Raw genomic sequence first — 19,023 nt, 5'->3', positions numbered from 1 at the left:
TTCTCCTCCTGCTGATTCTGCGACTTGACCGACCTTGAGATTGTCGTCGATCAGCTGCTGCACTTCGGGGATGACGAAAAGGTGGGATCGTCTGCCCCATCCCGATCCCTCGCATCCTGTACGCCCCCTGCGCGTAGTCGCGGAAGGTCATGTCCTTGCCGAGGGTGAGGACGGCCTTGGCGTTGAGGCAGTGCTGTATGTCCATCCCTGTGGTGTGAACCTGATCGTAGAAGGCGAACCTTCTTGCCTTGTGGATGTCGCACTGGTTCAGGGGCACTACCTTGTGCCCGTCCCTCAGCAGGATCATCTTCCTATCCAGCTCATCGAGGAACACCACTCCCTCTGCCCAGCTGAGTCCGGCCTCGATCAGATAGCTCGCCACCTCCAGGTTCGTCATGCCTGTGATCAGGGCGCCGGTGTCGATGAGCGCGTGATACTGCGGGTCCGAGCTGCTGGAGATGAGGTCGAGGAGGCTCTTGACGCTCCAAGGGGACTCGATCATCAATAGCTGTGATGATGAGCAGGAGGAGGCAGAGGAGGAGGTGGTGGAGGAGGAGGAGGAGGAGGGGGGAAGAAGGAGGGGGAGGGGGAGGAGGAGGAAGAGGAAATAGAGGAATTTGATAAAGATCCTTGACGACTATGTGAATCAATTGTGTGAGATGCTTTCAACGTTTAGATGTCAGGATGACCTTGACGAATATGATGTTGCTACAATTGAAGCCTCTGGATTACGTAAGTATCAAGAACCCACAGAACGGAAAATCGATTTCGTGTGCCCTAATGCCCACGGATGTGGGAGAATCTTCTGCATCAGAACCATGGATCGCGCTACATCCTTCAGCTCTGCTACTTCTTGAAATGAAGGTCAGGAAGCCTTTACGACTACTAAGGTTCCTCACCAATAGAGCAGGAAGGGTCGGGGGTGTCGGTTGAGCGATTGTTGCAGCAAACAGTTGTAGATTCAAACTTTGAAGTAGTCTTCGAGGAGGTGTCATCCGACAAGTTCCATCAAGTGAAACATTCACAATCGACATTATGGTCGTTGTCTTGTCAGTTTCTAATCAGATGCTGACACATGTATTACCAGGTTTGACGAGTTTGTGCAAAAGACATTGTGGGGAATGACTGTAACAAAGGACTCCTACATCCCATTACCTGGGGTATCAGGGACCTCAACTTTGCGATTCTTGCGATTGCATACGGTAACTCATGTTTGATGTTTGCATGTCTTTTCGTTTTTCTTCTGACGTATCTCCTTCTCTTCGCTTCTAACACTTTTTCCTTCTTCTCCTTCTCCTTTTCTCACATTCTCTCTCTCGTCCTTCCCCCTCTCCTCAAAGATTGCAAGTCAAGTAGGTGACTTCGACTACAACTCCTTCGGAGACCGCGAATGCTTCACATTTGCTTTGGGATGCAAGTTCAACCTCAACGGGAAAGGGAATGAAGGGCAGCTGTCATGGAGCAGGAAATGCGAACTGAGGGACATGGTAAAAACATCACTTTGATGTCTCATTGTGTGTGTAAAGGAACACAGACATCGTCTATTCTGATGAACGAGAACAATTGGCTTCCACAAACTCATGCTCACCAAATCGCCCATTCTATTTCGAACTTATTCATGACATCAACTAGTAAGAATGCAGAAGTCACTCTACGACTTTTTGTAACCTTTCCTTGTAGTCCCAGGAAAGAAAATCCCAGAAATCGACGCCACAGGCAAAGCAAGCAAGGTAAGCGGGAATGAGACGACGCTGAAAATGAGTTGAGCCGAAGGGAATGAACTACAATCACCTTGTTCCGAGAGGACTTCTTATCTGCGCAAGGAATGGATTTGGGAAGACTTCGATTCTGAGAGTCATTGATTGGGCAGTAAAGCGATGTGGGGTGAGAAAGATGCAAACACTTGGTGAGCTCTGACAACCTGCAGTTCAAGTGCATCATGATCGATGGTGGGGACTTGCTGCTTCATTCGATGGAAATGTGCTTGCGATGTGAAACGATTGTTCTGACTTGGACATGCAGAGGGGAGGTTTGGTCGACGACTACGACAGAATATCAGACTATCTCAAGAGCTTCGAAGTTGGGGACGGTGAGGAAACGGTGATATGATTGAAGTCGGAGTGAAATCTGATGAGCAGGAGCAACATTGATCATTGACGATCTTCATCTTTTGTTTGGTAGCAACACATGAATCAATCGTTTTCAAGGGATGTAATTCTCATGCCAGATCACGAAGACAGAGGGACGTTGATACAACAGTCAGTGTCAAATTCATTGATGTCTCTCATCCGTACCAGGCCCAGACAAGGGAACAGGTGATATCAATGGACTTGCTCGGAGTCAACTGATTGTTGTTTTATCCTGTATTGCTCACCAGTCAGAGTTGTTGTATCATAGCTAGCTCAAACACCACGGACTCCATACCTTTCTGGGCGAGAAGGTCGTCTAAGAGCAACAAGATGAGATGGTGATTGACTTGGAGATGGCAGAGCTTGTGGACTTGAGGACATCATAACTCTGCGGGCAATCCATTCTCACCATCGGGAGGAAGGTGATTGACAGCCATCCATGTCTTTCTTCACAGAGTTCAAGCAGCGTTGAGAAGCATCGCTTCTGCTCACATCCCCAGCATCTCACACGCCAGCAGCGCAAGTCCAGTCGACGAGGCCTCGCTCCAGGCAGCGGCTGCGGTGGGATGATCTCGCTGCGTCTGCCTGGTGACGTCATGCCGTCAGCTCTCGCATGGCTTCGGCATGTCGCACATGAACATCCTCCATCGGTACGCAATGAACTCACTCAGCTCAGGTCCTTGTGAGCTCAACCCTCCCGCCCTCACCAGATCCCAGGGCAAGCAACGGGCCACGTGACGGCAGGAAGAGCAGAGGAGGAAGCGCCCAGCAATGCAGACCTGTGGGTTGGAGGATGGAGTGAGGGCATGCGCAAGCTCTCAGTCTGCAGCGGCTCGCACGTCTCCTCTGGTTTCGGACGAGTTGGTGATAGTCGCCGCCCCTGTAAGTCACACTGACAGTCATCCAGACGCCGCGGCGACCTGGGAGGAGGTGAAGGGATACGAGGCGATTCGGCGGAGGATGCAGAACCTGGTGAGTGAGAGGAGGAGGATGAGAAGGTATGAGGCGGGGGGGGGGGGGGGGGGGAGGGGAGGGAGGAGGAGGAGGAGGAGGAAGCTGCTCATTCTGCTATTTCAGGTTTTGGATCCGATCGTTCACCCTGCCAAGTTCAAGAGGCTCGGCGTCGAGCCCATTCGCGGTCTCCTCCTTGCAGGGCCCAGCGTGAGAAAGATACTACTGCCCCTGCTTCCCCTGCTATCATCCTTCCTGCCTCTGCTGCCCTCCTGGCCCTCCACATCTTGAGGCTCCTCAGCAATGCACAGGGTTGCGGGAAAACCTTTCTAGCGAGCTCACTTGCAAGTGCTTGTCCTTGTGCGAACATCTTTGTGAAGGTTTGTCGCTGTTTCCCCCATTCTGATCCTCGTCATCTTCCTAGCTTTGTCCTCCCCTCCCCTCGCCTTCTCTTCCCTTCCTCCTAGACCGCATTTAATGCAACTCTACTTGCTGCTGAGGTACTCGCAGGCTCCCACGCTTCTCAAGCCATTCCTAGGAGAGAGCGAAGCTGCGGTGAGTCCTGAGGGAGGGGGGAAGGAAGGGGGAAGGAGTGGTGGATGGTAACCATACCAACAAGGTCAAGCAAGTTTTCCAAGAAGCTCGCGAGCTCTCTCCTTGCGTAGGTACGACAACTCTCACATCTCCTCTCATCCTCTGAGCGTGAGATAGTCGTACTGGACCAGCTTGACGCTGTCGCGATCAAGCGCTCCCTGCAGCAAGGCGAGCAGCAGGTCTACCGATGCTCTTGCTGCGACTTGTTCATCCTGTTGTTCAGGCTCAGGGCGTGGAGGCTCGCGTCCTTAGCACCCTTCTCAATGTAAGCGACGAGTTGCTCGGATGGTCTTGACGGGGACGCAGGAGATGGACGGAGTGAGCGGGGGAGGTGGGCATGTTGTGCTCATAGGTAGACGAGGAGAGCTGAGGGTGCGGCTGAAGCACCGCAGGCTGTGTGAGGGACAAGAGCATGCTTGATGAAGCTCTTCTGCGACCCGGACGGTTTGACGAGACTGTAGGGGAGAAGGAGGAGACGCTTGCTGCTGATCCTCCTGCAGGTCGAGCTGCCGATGCCGGACAAGACGAGCAGAGAAGAAATCTTCATGCAGTGCTTGCAAGGACTCGACATGGAGGTACCGCACCCCTGAATTCTCTTTTCATCCTGTTTGCTTCTGCTCCTTGCTCTCTCCTTCCTCCTTCCTCTCCTCTAGGCGACTGGGATTTAAGAGCTCGAGCAGGATCAGGATGCTATGCGACAGCTGACGCGCTCAGACGAGCTTGACGAGTCTCTCTCTGTTGCTCAGCTCATCTCCGTTGCTCGAGCTGCCATCATCGCAGCTGCCCGACAGGTCCCTCGGTCGCTCTTCCCCCTCCTCCTCCTCACGCTGCGATGTAGAACGACATGCTGCGGCTGTGCTACACGAAGAGAGCATTGGAGGAGCACTTGGAGCAGGAGAGAGGTAATAATTTCCCAACTCTTGCTCTCCCTCAACATTTTCCAACAGGTTTGTGCAAGCTGCGAGGCAGGAGAAGAAGAGCGTGAGGAAGAGATTCTTAAACTTAACCATCCCGTCTGATTCCTCCTCGCGTCTTCCTCCTCGCGTCTTCTTGTGTTTCTTCTCGTCACTCGCCTTGTTGGTCTTCTCGTCTCGCGATCATCTTCTCTTCCTCCTCCATCGCTTCCCATCTCTGAGCCTCTCGATTCTCAGTCGCCTTTCCACGCCTCAGTCTTTGCTGGATCCCCTCGTACACGCCAATTCAAAAACCGTGGAGGGGCTGCCCGGTTTTAGTCGAGGAGGGACTGCTGGCCCTCGTCCTTCCTCATGAGGGGGAAGGCGATGACGTCGCGGATGCTCGCGGAGTTGGTGAGGAGCATGATCAAGCGGTCGATGCCGATGCCAAGCCCTTGCGGTCACCGTCACGACAGAGGCGAAGCAGCAGACAAGACAAGACAAGACAAGACAAGACAAGACAAGACCCGCACCTGCTGTAGGAGGCATCCCATACTCGATCGCCATCAGAAAATCCTCGTCAACGTCTGAGCCAAAACCATCAGAGAAATGCTAAACATCGCATACTCCTCCTCCCCCTCCTACTTCTCTCGCTTCTGCACCCATCTCCTCTCTCTCCCTCCTCCTCTTCTCGATCATCTCGAGCCTCTGCTCTGCTCGTCGTTGCTCGCTCTTTCCTCTCCTCACCGGCGGCCTCCAGGTCTCCCGCGGCTTTCTTGGCGGCCTGCAGCTCAAATCGCTCGCGCTGGTCCACCGGGTCCGTGAGCTCCGAGAAGGCGTTGGCGAGCTCCCGCCCGTAGACGAAGAGCTCGAACCTCTCGGTGAGCCCCTCCTGCTCGACGATGAGCGAGACAAGGGGAGTGGTGGTGGGTGGGGGATGGGGAGCGAGCAAGCAAAGGAGCGAGCGATCGAGAGGGAGGGATCGAGCGAGCGAGCAAGCAAGCAAGGGAGGGAGGGAGGGAGGGAGGGAGGGACACCTTGGAGCGATGAGGCTTTGCAAGAGGAGAGATTTCAACTGGATGTTCGGTGACGAAGGTGGGCTGGATGAGAGAAGACTCGGCCTGGGGAAGGTCAAACGAGGAAGAAGAAACCTGAGACCTCACCGTCTCCTCGAACACTAGGTTCAAAAGCTGACCCACTGACCCTGCCTTGTCTGCAAACAAGAATAAAACCGAAACACTCCTCCTTCTCCTCTCCATCCTCGTCCTCGTCCTCGTCCTCGTCCTCGTCTTCGTCATCTCTCCCTCATCGACTCTCATTCTCTCCATCTCGCTTCGATCCATGACATCTCTTCTATCGTTACTCGATGTTCTCGTCTCACTCCCTGTGATCTTCTCCTCACCTGCGTCAGGGATTTTGAGTTTCTTCGCTTCTTCTCGAGCTTTCTCAAGGTCGCCTCGCAAAGACTATTGCAAACAAACTTCAGTAGGAGAAGAGACCAAGAGAGAAAGATGAGCAAGTTGAGGACGATGAGGAAGTTGACGAAGAACAGATTCTTGAAAGATGTGGAGACAGAAAAAGTCACAGGAAAAGAGCTCACATACAAGTCACAGGAAAAGAGCTCACATAGTCACAAGAAAAGAGCTCACATACAAGTCACAGGAAAAGAGCTCATATACAAGTCACAGGAAAGGGTTTAGGGTTTAGGGTTTAGGGTTTAGGGCTCACATAGAAGTCAACGCCAGTAGCATCCTTGACAAGGTCGTTCATGCTAGCTCGCCGCCACGGTCTCTTCAGCGAGATCTTCTCGCCCTGCTCTCGTCATGTCACTTTACAGTCACAAGCTCCTTGGCTTCCTCCCTCTCCCTGTCTATCTCGCTCCAGTCTTTCCTCCTCTATCCTCTGCTCTTCACCTGGTAGTCCAGCTCCAGGGTCCCGCAGACGTCCATGGCAATGCCGCAGATCATCTCTTCCACCAAGTTCATCATGTCTTCGTAGTCCGCGTACGCCTGCACGTGCAGCCGTCAGAGGAGGAGGAGACATGAAGAGAGGACAAGGGAAGGGGGGTGGGGGGTCAAGAGGGAGATGAGGAGGTAAAAGGAGGAGGGTCAATGGGGAGATGAGGTAGGAGGAGGGGGGTCAAGGGGGTCAATGGGGGCATGGAGAGCATCTCGCCTGGTACAACTCGACGCTTGTGAACTCAGGGTTATGCCTGGTGCTTACTCCCTCGTTCCTGCCGGGGGGTGAGAAGAGATGCGAGAGAGGGAGAAGGTGAGAGGCAGACATGAAGCAAGCGAGGAGCAGGTAAGAGGAAATGGTCGAGGAAAGGAGGAAAGAGGGTAGCAGGTAGAAAGATAATGAGAAAGAGGTTGCGAAAAGAGAACGTTGAAATCGAAACAAACGCGGACACGAACCTGAAAATTCTTCCGAGTTCGTAAACTCTTTCAATTCCACCAACAACAAGCCGCTTCAGATGCAATTCTACGCTTTGAGTCAGAACATCCTCCTCCTCCTCCCCTTCATGGACGTCACCTGTCGCTATTCTCATGTACAACTCCATGTCAAGCGCGTTGTGATGAGTGATGAATGGCCTGCATGACATCTCACACTCCCCAGGTCATCCTCTGCTCTGCTCTCTTCTCCTTTCAATTTTCACTTGATGTTTCATCCCCTCATGCACGCAATGCCTTCGCTTTCCCTCTCCCTTTCTTTCTTCTCACCTTGCATCTGCTCCTCCGATCTCAGCTGTCAGGATGGGAGTCTCGATCTCAAGATATTCTCTCTGGTTAAGGTAGTCTCGGATCCCCTGAGATAGTCGTCAACTTCTCCTCCTCCTCCTCCTCCTCATCGTCCTCCTTCTTCGTCCTCGTCCTCGAACTCGTCCTCGTCCTCGAACTCATCCTCGTCCTCGTCCTCCTCTCTCGCTCTTCTCTTCGTTCTTCAGCTCTTCACCTGGATGATTTTTGCTCGCCGTCTGAAAGTCTCGCGCACTTCAGGGTTGACGATCAGGTCCACGTATCTTCTTCTGTATCCTGAGAAGCCGTCAATTATCTCCTCCTCCTCCTTCTCTCCTCCTCCAATCCCTTCCCCCTCCCTTTCCTCCATGCTCCCTCCCTCCCTTTTGTTCTTTCGACGCTTTCTACTCCCTCCTTCTCCTCCCTCCTCTTCTTTCCCCATTCCTCTTCCGTTGCCTCCTCTAGTTTCACGTTCCCTTTCGTCGTCCTCCTTCCCTCCTCTCTCCTCCCTTCGTCCCTCTGCTTACGGATGTTGATGTCGGTCAGCCCCTTGTACTTGTCAGGGAGGGGAAGGATCGCCTTGGTGAGGATTGAAAATTTTTCTACCACAACCTGCCAGCTCTGAGTGAGATGGAAGGGAAGGCAGACAAGAGAGGAAAGAGCGAGTTCAAGCTGCAGACAAAGACAACAAGAGGGAGAGAACGAGCAAGCGACAAGTGGAGGAGACAACGAGAATGAGGTGAGCAACCGAAAGTTCTCCCTTGTCTGTCCGTTTGATGCCACCAGAGACTCCCAAGAAATCTCCGACGTCAACGAAGGTCTGAAAACAAAAGAAGGTCAACGATGAATGACATTACAATCGAATGAGGTTCGGAAGAAGGTTTGGAAAGGAGAAGAAACAAAAAGAGGAGAAGAAGAGGTGTGAAACAAAGGAAAATAGTAGAGAGAAGATGGAAACAAGGATATGCAGAAAAAGAAGCAACAAAATGTTTCCCGACCTTGAGATCATCAAAAGAATCTTCGTTTCCTGCTCCATTGATGATATCCTGATCAATAGAAGCCATGAGTAGAAGTGAATTCGAGTCTCAGCACTAGCTTTCTTCATATCAAATATTTCTTCTCCAGGACAAGTGACTCATTATTCCTTTCACTTCTTCACCGTCTCCCGCAAAGTCATTCTCTCCCCCCCACTCTCTTCCTCTACAACCGTTTCCTTCTTATCCCTCACATCGAGCATCATCGAAAGGATTGGCAGAGTCTGTCACCTTCTCAAGGTAGAGTTGGATGGTTCCGACAGAGTCTGACAGAGTGTAGAACGCAAGTTTGCCAAACACTCTCTTTGCCATCACCCTGCCAGCAATCGACACCTGCTCAAAGTCGTTAGCACGATCACACCACTTTCATTCCTTTCACATCTTCTCCCTCCCTTTGCACTCCACCCCTTCTGTCTTGACCTGAGCATTGTCGGCAGTCTCTCCGTTCCCCAAGATAGCATGCATGTCCTTGAGTTGGTCGGTGGAGTGAGAAACTTGAAACGAGTACTCGTAGGGGTTGATTCCTTTTGCTCGCAGCTTCTCCGCCTTGCCCATCCTCACCGTCCGTTCCTCGCGTGCTGAAACTTCTTTCTGGTTGTTCTGCTTCTTCTGGTTGGATCCTGACCTTCACTGTCAGAGCTTCTCAAGGACGGGGCCACAAAACTTCACCTCCTCCCTGCTTGCTCGCGCTTTCCTTCTTGACTGGTTCAGCCGCTTTGGGGGGTTCAAGCTTGGCCTTGAGGTCCTTCAGCAGCTGGATTTCGCGATCGAGCTCTTCCTTGCTGTATGCTGTCTCGTCCGCCTTTCTGGCCTCTTTGATCCTCCTCACCTTGTCGCCCTGCTCCTTGACCTGATCTTCGAGCCCAGAGGCGTCGGAGGTAGTCATCATCAACCAGCTCTTCTGCCGTGCTGTTTGTTGCAGGAGTGAAGGAGGGGCAAGAAGCCAAACTTTCCTCCTGGAGATTGAGCTAGAGCCAGCATGGACAGCGCGAATAGGCAGGCTTGGAGTGTTGAAGCAGTGGCTCAAAGGAAAAGAACTGAAGCAAAACAAGAAAGGCAGGCACCAAAAGGTTCTATGGGTTTTCTTCATTGCTCGAATTACAACAATCCTGCATACAAAATTGAATAAAGGACATGATACATGTACTCTCACAGTATTAGACTCTTATTACTTTCTTGCTTGTTGCCATCGAGGCTTTTCCTACACTTTTCTTCTCATGTTCACTAACTTGCCCGTTATATTTATCTATCATTGCTTCCTCCTCCTGAAAGCCTTCTCGGCGACTCCACTTGGTTCATCTCCCTCCTGCGCTTCTCTTCTTTTCTTCTTATTCCCACTCTCCTCTCCTCCTCTTTCCTTCTTTGCCCTTCCCTTTTCCTGTCTCAGATGTATCTTTCCTTTTCTTCCCTGCTCCTCTTTCCCTCTGCTTGCATATCTCTCCTCTATTCTTCTCGTCTTCTCTCCTTCTCACTTTGCTCGTCCTCTTCTTCGATCCTTCTCTCTCCCTCTTCTTCTATCTTGCTGCTCCTCCTTCTCTTCACTCCTTCAGTCCTTCCGCCTCCATTCGTCCCCGAATCTCAGCGGCCTCCACCTTTGTCCCCTCATCCCCCATCGTACCCCCTGTGCATTCAAGAAAGCCAGCAAGAAAGCACGGGGGGCTAGGCAGCATGGGTGGTTCTGGGAGGCCAGATGGTGGGTGGTGAGAGGGTAGTACGATGAGCAACAAGATGGAGGGAGGGAGGGAGCGAGCGAGCGAGGGGACGAGGGAGCAAGGGAGCAAGGGAGCAAGGGAGCCAGGGAGCCAGGGAGCCAGGGAGCCAGGGAGCCAGGGAGCCAGGGAGCCAGGGAGCCAGGGAGCCAGGGAGCCAGGGAGCCAGGGAGCAAGGGAGCCAGGGAGCAAGGGAGCCAGGGAGCAAGGGAGCAAGGGAGCAAGGGAGCCAGGGAGCCAGGGAGCCAGGGAGCAAGGGAGCAAGGGAGCAAGGGAGCAAGGGAGCAAGGGAGCAAGGGAGCCAGGGAGCAAGGGAGCCAGGGAGCAAGGGAGCCAGGGAGCCAGGGAGCAAGGGAGCAAGGGAGCCAGGGAGCCAGGGAGCAAGGGAGCCAGGGAGCAAGGGAGCCAGGGAGCAAGGGAGCAAGGGAGCCAGGGAGCCAGGGAGCAAGGGTGCAAGGGAGCAAGGGAGCAAGGGAGCAAGGGAGCAAGGGAGCAAGGGAGCAAGGGAGCGAGGGATCGATGATACGATAGACAGCGACGGAAACAAGAAGAGGTTAGAAGGTGGTGAGAGGGTCAGGAGGTAGGGAAATTCTTTGGCAATTGCGTAGGTTGAGTGAAGTTCAACACTTGGAGATGAGACAGACAGGAAGGGCATCGATATCGTGATGGGAGAAAAAGAGCCATAGCTGCAAATGTTGTGCCATGTCTGTGTGTTGTTATGACTCAAGCTCAGGATGAAGAAGATGTATGCAATTCCTAGCTTGCGGTCGATGTTTCGCATTCCTGCAGCCCATTTTTCAGCTGGGCTTGCGCAGAAGAAGAGACGAATTGCGTCAGAGATTTTGAGGGACAAGACCAAATGGAATCTCCTGCTCACCAAGCCCGACGACCTTTCGAAGCTGATGCAGGGGCCGGGACGTGCCGAGACAGTTTGGAAGGTGACACCAACACGCGATTGTTCACCTTGAAGTTTATGACGCCATCTTGGCTGTGTCTGAGTTGATATGTAGAAACTCAGACAGGGAATCGAAGAGATTCATGATATTCAAGTGAACCCAATCATTGTAGAAGCTCTGTGGTATCCCTGGAAATTTTGATATATCAGTTTACAATGACGCAGCAAGAAATGTTATATTCCATCGATAGATGTCAAGAAAGTCACGTTGTCATCATGGTATGTAGCGCTTCTTTTGCTCATCGCCAGATAACTATCAAGTGTTTGCAGTGGGACAAGAAAGCTTCTAATTGCTCTAGAAGACGGTCAGTCCGTAGAGACTGTTCTCATCCCCTCCCCAGAGCACCTCGAATCGGGTAAGAGCAGGACGACCATCTGCGTGTCCAGTCAAGTTGGCTGTGCTCGAGGATGCGTCTTCTGCGCCACTGGCAGACTCGGACTCCGAGGCCAGCTCGAGGCCGACGAGATTCTCATGCAGGTTCTGCTGCTCGCTAGCGAGGGAGCAGGAGAGGAGGAAGGAGATGCTGAGGCGGCCGCAGGTGTTCCATGGGCTGCGGGTGATTCGGGAGGAGAATCTTCCTGCGAAAGTGTCGATAGTCTTCATGGGGATGGGGGAGCCTCTGAACAACTTCAAGGAGGTGCAGCGAGCGATCGAGATGCTCACCTTGCAGGACGCCTTCCGCATCCACCCCAACGCTGTCACCATCTCCACTGTTGGGCCCAACCCCGATGCCATCAGGAAGCTCGCCCAGTGCCCCACGAGAATCGCCTGGTCCCTGCACGCAGCTGACGACGAAGTCAGGAAGCGACTAGTGCCGACCCACACGCACACTGCTGTTGCTTTGCGAGATGCATTCATGGAGGTGATCTTAGCGAGAGACAAGAAGCTGATGCCTCTCATCGAGGTGAGCACACGAGAAGAATCTCTTTGAAGGGATCGACGTTGGAGGACCTAGGAAACGTTGAGGAATAGGTGTAAGAGGATGAAAGAGGGGAAGATGAATCAAGGATGAAAGCAGGAGAGGGAGGAAAACGAGGCAAGAGAGGGAGGCAGGAGGCAGGAAAGGGAGGAACAAGAGAGCGGGAAGTAGGAAAAGCAGGAATGTCTGAAAGCTTGTGCGAGCAGATAACGCTGGTGGATGGGATTAACGATAGCGAGAAACATGCAAGGGACCTCGTCGAGTTTTTCAAGCCCTGGCGAGAGCTCGGAATCAAGATTAAGATCAACCTCCTCCCTTGCAACAGCATAGGTCCTTGTTCCTCCTCCTCCTTGTGCTTCGCTACCATCCCTCTCACGTCCCTTTGCAAGCGTTTGCCTTTCCTTGCATCTCATCTCGATGTTGGGTTTGCAACTTGTCTCTCCGCGTCTTTTCGCTCTTACTCTCGGTCTTCCTCTCCTTCCCCTCGCTCACGTGGAGCTGCAGGGGACCCCGAACTTCGTCCTTCCCATCCAGAGACAACCTTGAAGTTCCGCAACCTCCTTGTGCAGGAGGGCTGCGTCGCCATCATCCGAAGGGCGCGGGGGGACGCAGACGGTGAATGCCACGAAGAGGAAGGAGACGAGGGAGGGAGAAGAAGAGGGGGAAGGAGAATGTGGGAGGTGAAGGAGGGGAGAGGAGGAGGTACTGAAGAACCTCTGGCAGGATCTGCGTGTGGGCAACTATCAGCAGAGATGACGCCTCTCCCCAAGCAAGGGAAAGAGGGAAGGGAGGAAGAGAGAAGCGGCGGGACGGCAGACGTGAAGGTCGAGATCGACTAAGTTAGGATGTAAATAGAAGACGATGAACGACGAGATAAAATTCAGGAAAGGAGAATGGAGCAAGCACGGGGAATGGGCAGAGGGGAAAAGGTGGAGAAGGGACGAGGGAGGGACAGGCGGTGGGAAGTGGAAGAGAAGGTGAGGGGAGGAGGGGGGGGGGGGGGGGGATTTATTTTACAACGCAAGTGAATTAACCGCCGCGAGAGTCGCTTAGCAACAGGCGATATTGCAGAGAATCCTGAGGCCAGCGGATGGAGGAGGAGGATGCGCGACTAGTCCCTAGCGCCATCTCCACGAGAAGCTTCGGGTAACTCTGACCAGCATCGCTCAACTCCTCCGCCGCCTGCATCAGCTTCCTGTAGTGACTCCTCCACGTCTCGCTGCTCATGTGCGTCATCCTCGGTATCTAGAGTCGTTGAGTCTCCTCACCTGACATCTGAGCTGCCGGGAGCCGCAGGCCAGTGACCGAGCAGGAGCATCGCGTCCTGCAGCAGCAAGTGCTTTCTCTCCTTGCTGCGCTCCTCCATGGCACACTCGATGCACTCTCTGGTGGTCTGGCAGCGGCAGTGAGCAGACGCAAGGGTAGACGAGCAGTGAACCTTCTCCAACTCCCAGAGCGACGACGGCTCCTCCACGCGCACTCCCTCGGGTCTAAACTGAACTTGAGCGTTGTGGAGGGCTGCGTCAAGGTCAGGAGGAGGGAGGGAAGGGTTCGGTGAAACAGAACAAGGGAGACAAGGGAGGGAGCAAGAGAAAGAAGCAAGTCGCGCTCCCATGCCTGAGAGAATCTTGGCTTCCTCCGGCATCAAGCCCAGGGTGCCGGCATGCCTGCGAGCGGCTTCTGCAGAGAGTTTGGCGAGCGACAGCATGCTGTAGGATTGATGCTACATGAAAGTTAGCTGAGATAACACGTAACTCTGACGCCTCCTCCTGTCCTCCTCCCTCGTCCTCTCCGTCCTCCTCTCCCTCCGCCTCCCTCACTGCATCTTGAGCAAAGCGGCTCATGGAGAGAAGCTGCTGACTGGCGTAGGCAAGACTGTGCTCGTCCGAGTATCCCTTCCCCAGCTGAGCATAGTGCTCCTTGCTCCTCAACCTGCCCCTCCTTGTCAGCCTCACCACCGGCTATTCAAAATTCCGCATCGTCACTCACGCGTTGACCCAAGACAGATTGTCGCTTGCTCCCTGCGAGCAGTCTTCAGCAAAGTCGATTGTGAAAGGAAGATGCAGATAACTATGATTTAGTATGCAGCAGGAGTGGTTGGGTGGGCAAGATAGAAGCAAACTATCCAAGAGCAAGGAAGAGAACGGGGGAGATCTTGCAGTGTGAGGGTGAGGACCAGGTAGTCGGAGAGGTCGGAAGTGAAGTCGTAGGAGCGGAAGGGAGGGCTCCATAGGTGCCGCACATCCATTTCTCTCATCCTCTGCAACAATTTCTTTGCGTAATCCTTGCTCTTGAACCTGACAAGCTTGAGATCTTGATGTCACATAAGCTGAGCAAGGGGTTCACCTTTCAGCCCAGATGTCGTTGTAGTGCTCCTGTTTGCTCCTCACGATAGCTTCCGACTCACCTGAGAAAAATTCAACAGAGATCATGACGAAAGCAAGAGTCGAGCGAGCAAGGCGAAGGATTGAACTGAAGGCAGGAAGCAGTCTATGCGTAGCAAGGGGGTTGAGAGATGCAACGAGAGCATGAGAGTAGGAGCAAGGTAGTTCAAGAATCTCACCCGTCAGCTCCTGGAGGGAGATGGTCACCAGCACGTCGATTGCTTCAAACTCTTCAGCCAATTTCACGCGTAGCTCGAGTCTGTCCAAGTTGCTGAAGTGCCAGAGGTCGACGTATCTGCATGCCCCCCTCAGAACCTCTCCTGTCCTCACCCTCACCCCCAACCTCATGGGGGCGCTCAAATTCGCCTCATTGAAGATGAGAGCTTTCATGGACGGCCACTCCATGACCAACCTGACGAAGAAGGTGAGCGGAGAGAGGAAGTAGGGGAGGACAAGAATCATACTGCATGAGACGAACGTGAAGCACTTGCAGGTCAGCTAGAGAATTCTCAGCTGAATACTTGTCATGGTGCACTTGGCCTTGTCGCCGAGCAATGACACAGATCTCAGTCACCATATTGATGAGCTGAGAAAGATCCTGCAAACATCGATCAGTCTGCAGGGCAACCTTCTACTTGTTTTTACTGTCAGTGAGTCGACATTGAGCATGTGCGGAACCAGCAGCTGGTCCAGTTCCTCGCTCAGATCGGCATCGATCATGACAGACGAGCCCTCACGCAGGAGGGAACTGAAGAGCTGCTGGCAGACGGTAGCAGCCTCCAGCACCATGGCAATGATCTCACGCCACTGCTCGGGCTGAGGAGACTGTGAGAAAGAGGAAAGGCGTTGCGCCATCTTGCTTGTCAGCCCCTTGAGGATGTGCTCTACCTTGGAACTCTTCTCCCAGAACTTGCGCCATGAGACAGCCCAAGGCCGAAGCGAGTTCTCTCCTTCCCAGACATCAACTGTCGCCTCGATGGCTTCGGAGAGGAAGGACGATCCGGGAAGCAGACTGGGGAGGGAGATCAACAAAGAGCAGGCCTTCATTCTGTCGTGGTAACGCTCGAGCCCATCCACAATTCCGGCTAATTCTCCGTTTTGAAAAATTTCCTTGATTTTTGTGCGATACTCTTTGAACACGCGGATCTTGTTTTCGATGTGCTGCACGTACATCCACTTCTCTCCCAGCACCGAGTCAGGATCCAGGTTGGGATCCAACGTTTCCTCCCGCACAAGGTCAAGGAAGATCGCCCGAGAGTCGGATAACCTGCTCCTGCTCTTTATCTCCTCCTCATTTGAACTGTGAACCAGTTGTACAGTTTCCTGTAGAATTTGATGGTCTGCAGCGCCCGAACGAAGCATCTTGAGAACGATTCCAGCTGATCCTTGCAGGCCGAGATCACCTTGAGATGATTGGAAGGAGCAAATAGCTGTCGGGAGCAGGAGGATGAGATCTGAGTGGCGATTCCTCTCCAACATGGATGTGCCCCATGCCATCACTGCATCGTCGGGGCCTAGACACCAGTCCGTCTCATCTTCGTACTGATTCTCGTTGTGGAAGCTACCGCATCTCACGCTCAGTAGTCGCTTGCTGCTGGCAAAATGCAAATTCATGACAGGCGGGTCGAAAGAGATTGTGGGCGGAAGGATCTTGAAATCTCCTCCCACTCTTGGGTTTGAGGGCAAGACCTGACAAGGCCGAAGTTGATTTAAGTCTGACAGCTGCAGGAAGAAAACAGCTTTCCTATCATCGTCCTGCGAGGCAAGAACCTGCAGACAGCTCTCCTGCCATCGGTTGCTGCTCCCATAAGAATATTCCATTACAAAGTCCACAAACTTCGCCACACCGCTCATCGCCGACTTTGACTTGCAGATGGGCTTTTGAGAGACGACGCATGATCGATCTTCGCTCTCGCTCACTGACAACACCCACTTGTACACCTCATGCTCAGTCAACACGAAGACAAGGAAGTTAGAGCCCGAAGAAGACTTTGCCTCGCCGGTTATCGTGCTGATCTTGTGGGCAATGATAGACTTCACGTACGACACACCAGTGTCTCCTTGCCACCACTTCCCAACAGGTGCCAACAACCGCTGATAGAGCGCACCCTGCTGGAACACTTCAAGCCCAGCTTCAAGAGACTGTTGCATTCCTTCGTCCTTGAACACGAACAACTCACCAGGTGTGTTACAACCGATGATATAGTCTTGTAAGGAGCAAAGCGCAGTCCCTTCTCCAGCAACAAGTCCAAGATCCTCCCACACCCGAAAATCCACATTTGATGACGAGTTCAGCCTGTAGATTGCGAGTCCATCCTGATAAGCCACAGCCATGGAGTATTGAGGTGCTTCAGATCCAAACTCAGAACCCTCGTAGATCACGAGAACTCGCAGGTTGTCCATGCTCCTTCCACGAAGGCAAATCGTGTCTGAAGCAGAAGCTCCGCCCCTCTCGCCCGAGAACTTCCACCAAGTCAAAAGCACGCTGTTAGAGGCTGCATCATTGTCCGCAAGCCACACAAAGCTGCCACAGCAACCACTTCTTGCAGCGGATGTACTGCTCTGTATCCTCCTTTCGAACTCGGGAGGGCAAGGTTTCATCGTGGACCGATTCAACAATCGATTGGCAGGCTCTCCGATCCTCCTTGACGAGTCCAAACGAGCGACTGAGCGTCTTGAAGTGGAAAGCGAGCCTGTGGAGGGAGCAGAACTCTGAGCGCCTAGTCTACGTGAACGAGCTCCATAGAGAAGCATCGTTGAAGGCTCCGCTGCGATAAGTTTCTGTCAGAAATTTTCTGCAGGCACGATGGTTTCATTTTCTAAAACTCACATACCCAAATTCCCAATCACGTCCCGTTCCACCCTCCCCTTTCATTCCCAGCCTCTCCCTCACCTCTCTGATTCGATCTGCTGTGCCCCTCTCTTCTCAAGCCTCTCGCTTTCTTTTCTTGTTGATTGTAAGCGCTGCCCTACATCTCTCTTTCTCCTCTCTTTCTATTCCTACACCCCAAACTTCTTCTGAATTCTGTGCTTCCTCACTGTAAGCGCTATCTCACATCTCTCTCCCGCTCTCTCGCTCCCTCTTCTCCTCGTCTCTCATTCCCGCCTGCACGCGAGACCCTCATCCTTATGTTTAGTTGAAGGTTTAGTTCAGGATATTTTAGTTACAGCTTCGCGGCCCGGCGGTGCCGCCGCCCGCCCGCCGGGTGACTCTCACACCGGCGACCGGGCGCCCCGGGCCGGCGACCGTGCAGATCGGACGGTGCCACCGGGCACGGCCCGGTGCACTCCGAGCCTTGGAGCGTCGGACCCGGCCCGGCCCTGAGTGCCCAGGACTCCGGGAGCCTCCGACGAGAGTCATGGCCGGGAGTAAGTTTGCCATCATGGCATCGGATCATTCCGGGCCACTGTTCAACGGAACCGTCCCGACTGGCCCCGGCCCGTGATATCACCGCCGAGCCGGCGGGGCGCTGAGTCGCCGGGTCCACGGTCCGCCAAGGCCCGGCCGCCGGTCCCCGGACTCCGGGAGTCCGGCCGCTGGCCCATGATTAGTACTACGGTACCAGAAGGACAGGATCGAGAATTAACTAAAGCTATAAGCGAACGTCCGGCGGGGCCGCGGAGGCTTCAACGAGCCTCTGAGTCAGTCTTCTCGGCACGGCCCACTGCAGAGTCATCGACTCCGGCGAGTCACCGTCCGATCACTGACACAGTCCGAGCCTCGAGTCCGAGCGGGCCGCCCCGAGCGACCGTGAGTGACTAGCCCGGCCGACAACTTGAACCGTTTGTCGGCCGCAGTAGTAGAGCCAACTTTCAACCGGCGTGCCAGTGCCGCAGTGCAGTGCCGACGGTGCGTGCAGTCCGTCACACTCAGTGACTGTGGCGGCCTCCGCCGGACTCAGGCCGCGCGGCCTGATTGCCATAGTACGGTCGGTCCGATCCGTGACGAGTCCGACTCTGTAGTACTGATTTTTACTGTTAGTAACAATAACTTAACTTGTCCTTTACTACCGGCGTACTCATCAGTCGGGTCTGATTGTCCTCGTACCGTACTCGGATTTTTAACTCAGTTAACGTGACTTTGTAAGTTGAGTAAACGGGCGGCGGTGGCACGGTGCGACCCTGATCGGACAGTACTGTAGCTTAGTAGTGTGACTGACCGTACCGGACTCAGGGCACTGCGCGGCACTGCGGCATGATACGCCGCCGCGCGCCGATCGCACTACTGACTCACCGTGAGAGTCAGTGAGCCGCCGGCTGCGGCGCCGGGCCGGGCCCGGGCGGGTGCGTGACCACTTGACTTCCGGCCGGGGGCCTCGGGGGCCCGGGCGGTTGAGTGGTTCCAAGTATCCGATCCGAGTCGACCGTACCCGGTACGGTAGCCGCCCTGAGCACTGAAAATGTTCCGACTGCATCGAACTTCGGAAATAAAAACTGGTAATATTCAACACTGAAATGATGCGATTTCATACCTAACATAATGGGACGTATCTAGGGGGTCGAATGTGGGGTATTCTTACCAGCCAAACGGCTGAAAAGACCGGGTACTTGGAGTCAATTTACAAAGATACCTACTTGGCTTGTTTAATATTACCCCCCGATATGACCCAGTTTTAACCGGTGCACATCTGCTCGCGCCTCCCTCAATGCTTCGAAAGCATATGCTGGTCTTCTACTTCGCCTTCTCACCACTCCTTTAGCACATTCTCTCTCCCCCCA

General features: G+C 53.7%; 5 protein-coding genes across 6 annotated transcripts in view; 2 read left to right on the top strand and 3 right to left on the bottom strand.

Moving 5' to 3' along the window:
• Positions 1-502, bottom strand: part of GUITHDRAFT_147136 (hypothetical protein) — a gene marked incomplete at both ends in the record, with an annotated part of 3,675 nt that extends 3,173 nt beyond the window's left edge. The window contains one exon of the mRNA XM_005821444.1: positions 34-502. Within this exon, the coding sequence (XP_005821501.1) occupies positions 34-502 (469 nt within the window). The remainder of the gene's footprint in view (positions 1-33) is intronic.
• A 533-nt stretch (positions 503-1,035) lies between these two features.
• On the top strand, positions 1,036-4,659 carry P97B (transitional endoplasmic reticulum ATPase B; the record flags this gene model as incomplete). Its single annotated transcript, XM_005821443.1, has 23 exons — positions 1,036-1,087; positions 1,137-1,202; positions 1,357-1,487; positions 1,687-1,730; positions 1,824-1,884; positions 2,023-2,089; positions 2,398-2,440; positions 2,490-2,551; positions 2,596-2,690; positions 2,736-2,805; positions 2,847-3,011; positions 3,037-3,101; positions 3,207-3,290; positions 3,392-3,460; positions 3,591-3,635; positions 3,746-3,853; positions 3,898-3,939; positions 3,981-4,026; positions 4,067-4,131; positions 4,175-4,249; positions 4,355-4,465; positions 4,513-4,576; positions 4,622-4,659. The coding sequence occupies 23 exons, from the start codon at positions 1,036-1,038 to the stop codon at positions 4,657-4,659; spliced, it is 1,668 nt and encodes a 555-aa protein (XP_005821500.1).
• Positions 4,660-4,902: 243 nt separating this feature from the next.
• Positions 4,903-9,426, bottom strand: GUITHDRAFT_147134 (the record flags this gene model as incomplete). Of its 2 annotated transcripts, XM_005821486.1 has the most annotated exons (18): positions 4,903-5,021; positions 5,101-5,154; positions 5,315-5,459; positions 5,605-5,688; positions 5,731-5,775; positions 5,970-6,122; positions 6,481-6,576; positions 6,791-6,800; positions 6,982-7,048; positions 7,100-7,158; positions 7,288-7,373; positions 7,520-7,599; positions 7,830-7,974; positions 8,051-8,122; positions 8,301-8,348; positions 8,568-8,669; positions 8,757-8,956; positions 9,006-9,426. In XM_005821486.1, 18 exons carry the CDS (start codon positions 9,424-9,426, stop codon positions 4,903-4,905), a joined length of 1,986 nt encoding a protein of 661 aa, XP_005821543.1. The 2 variants fall into 2 exon arrangements, with proteins under 2 accessions (XP_005821543.1, XP_005821544.1); XM_005821487.1 differs by lacking the exons at positions 8,301-8,348; positions 9,006-9,426 and adding an exon at positions 6,296-6,379 and having other exon boundaries at positions 5,731-5,780; positions 5,970-6,033; positions 6,743-6,800; positions 7,830-7,914; positions 8,757-8,891.
• Positions 9,427-10,779: 1,353 nt separating this feature from the next.
• GUITHDRAFT_119263 (hypothetical protein) lies at positions 10,780-12,759 on the top strand (the record flags this gene model as incomplete). The annotated part of the gene is made up of 8 exons (XM_005821442.1): positions 10,780-10,983; positions 11,056-11,123; positions 11,166-11,219; positions 11,271-11,478; positions 11,540-11,905; positions 12,127-12,250; positions 12,425-12,535; positions 12,644-12,759. The coding sequence occupies 8 exons, from the start codon at positions 10,780-10,782 to the stop codon at positions 12,757-12,759; spliced, it is 1,251 nt and encodes a 416-aa protein (XP_005821499.1).
• A 190-nt stretch (positions 12,760-12,949) lies between these two features.
• On the bottom strand, positions 12,950-16,905 carry GUITHDRAFT_147132 (hypothetical protein; the record flags this gene model as incomplete). The annotated part of the gene is made up of 8 exons (XM_005821441.1): positions 12,950-13,139; positions 13,189-13,643; positions 13,741-13,852; positions 13,910-13,941; positions 14,097-14,217; positions 14,267-14,716; positions 14,769-14,902; positions 14,950-16,905. 8 exons carry the CDS (start codon positions 16,903-16,905, stop codon positions 12,950-12,952), a joined length of 3,450 nt encoding a protein of 1,149 aa, XP_005821498.1.
• Positions 16,906-19,023: the final 2,118 nt, after the last annotated feature.

This window comes from Guillardia theta (genome assembly GCF_000315625.1).
Source record: "Guillardia theta CCMP2712 unplaced genomic scaffold GUITHscaffold_143, whole genome shotgun sequence".
Taxonomy (NCBI): Eukaryota; class Cryptophyceae; order Pyrenomonadales; family Geminigeraceae; genus Guillardia; species Guillardia theta.
Note: the sequence above shows the minus strand (reverse complement) of the source record. Positions and strands in the feature narration are given on the sequence as shown.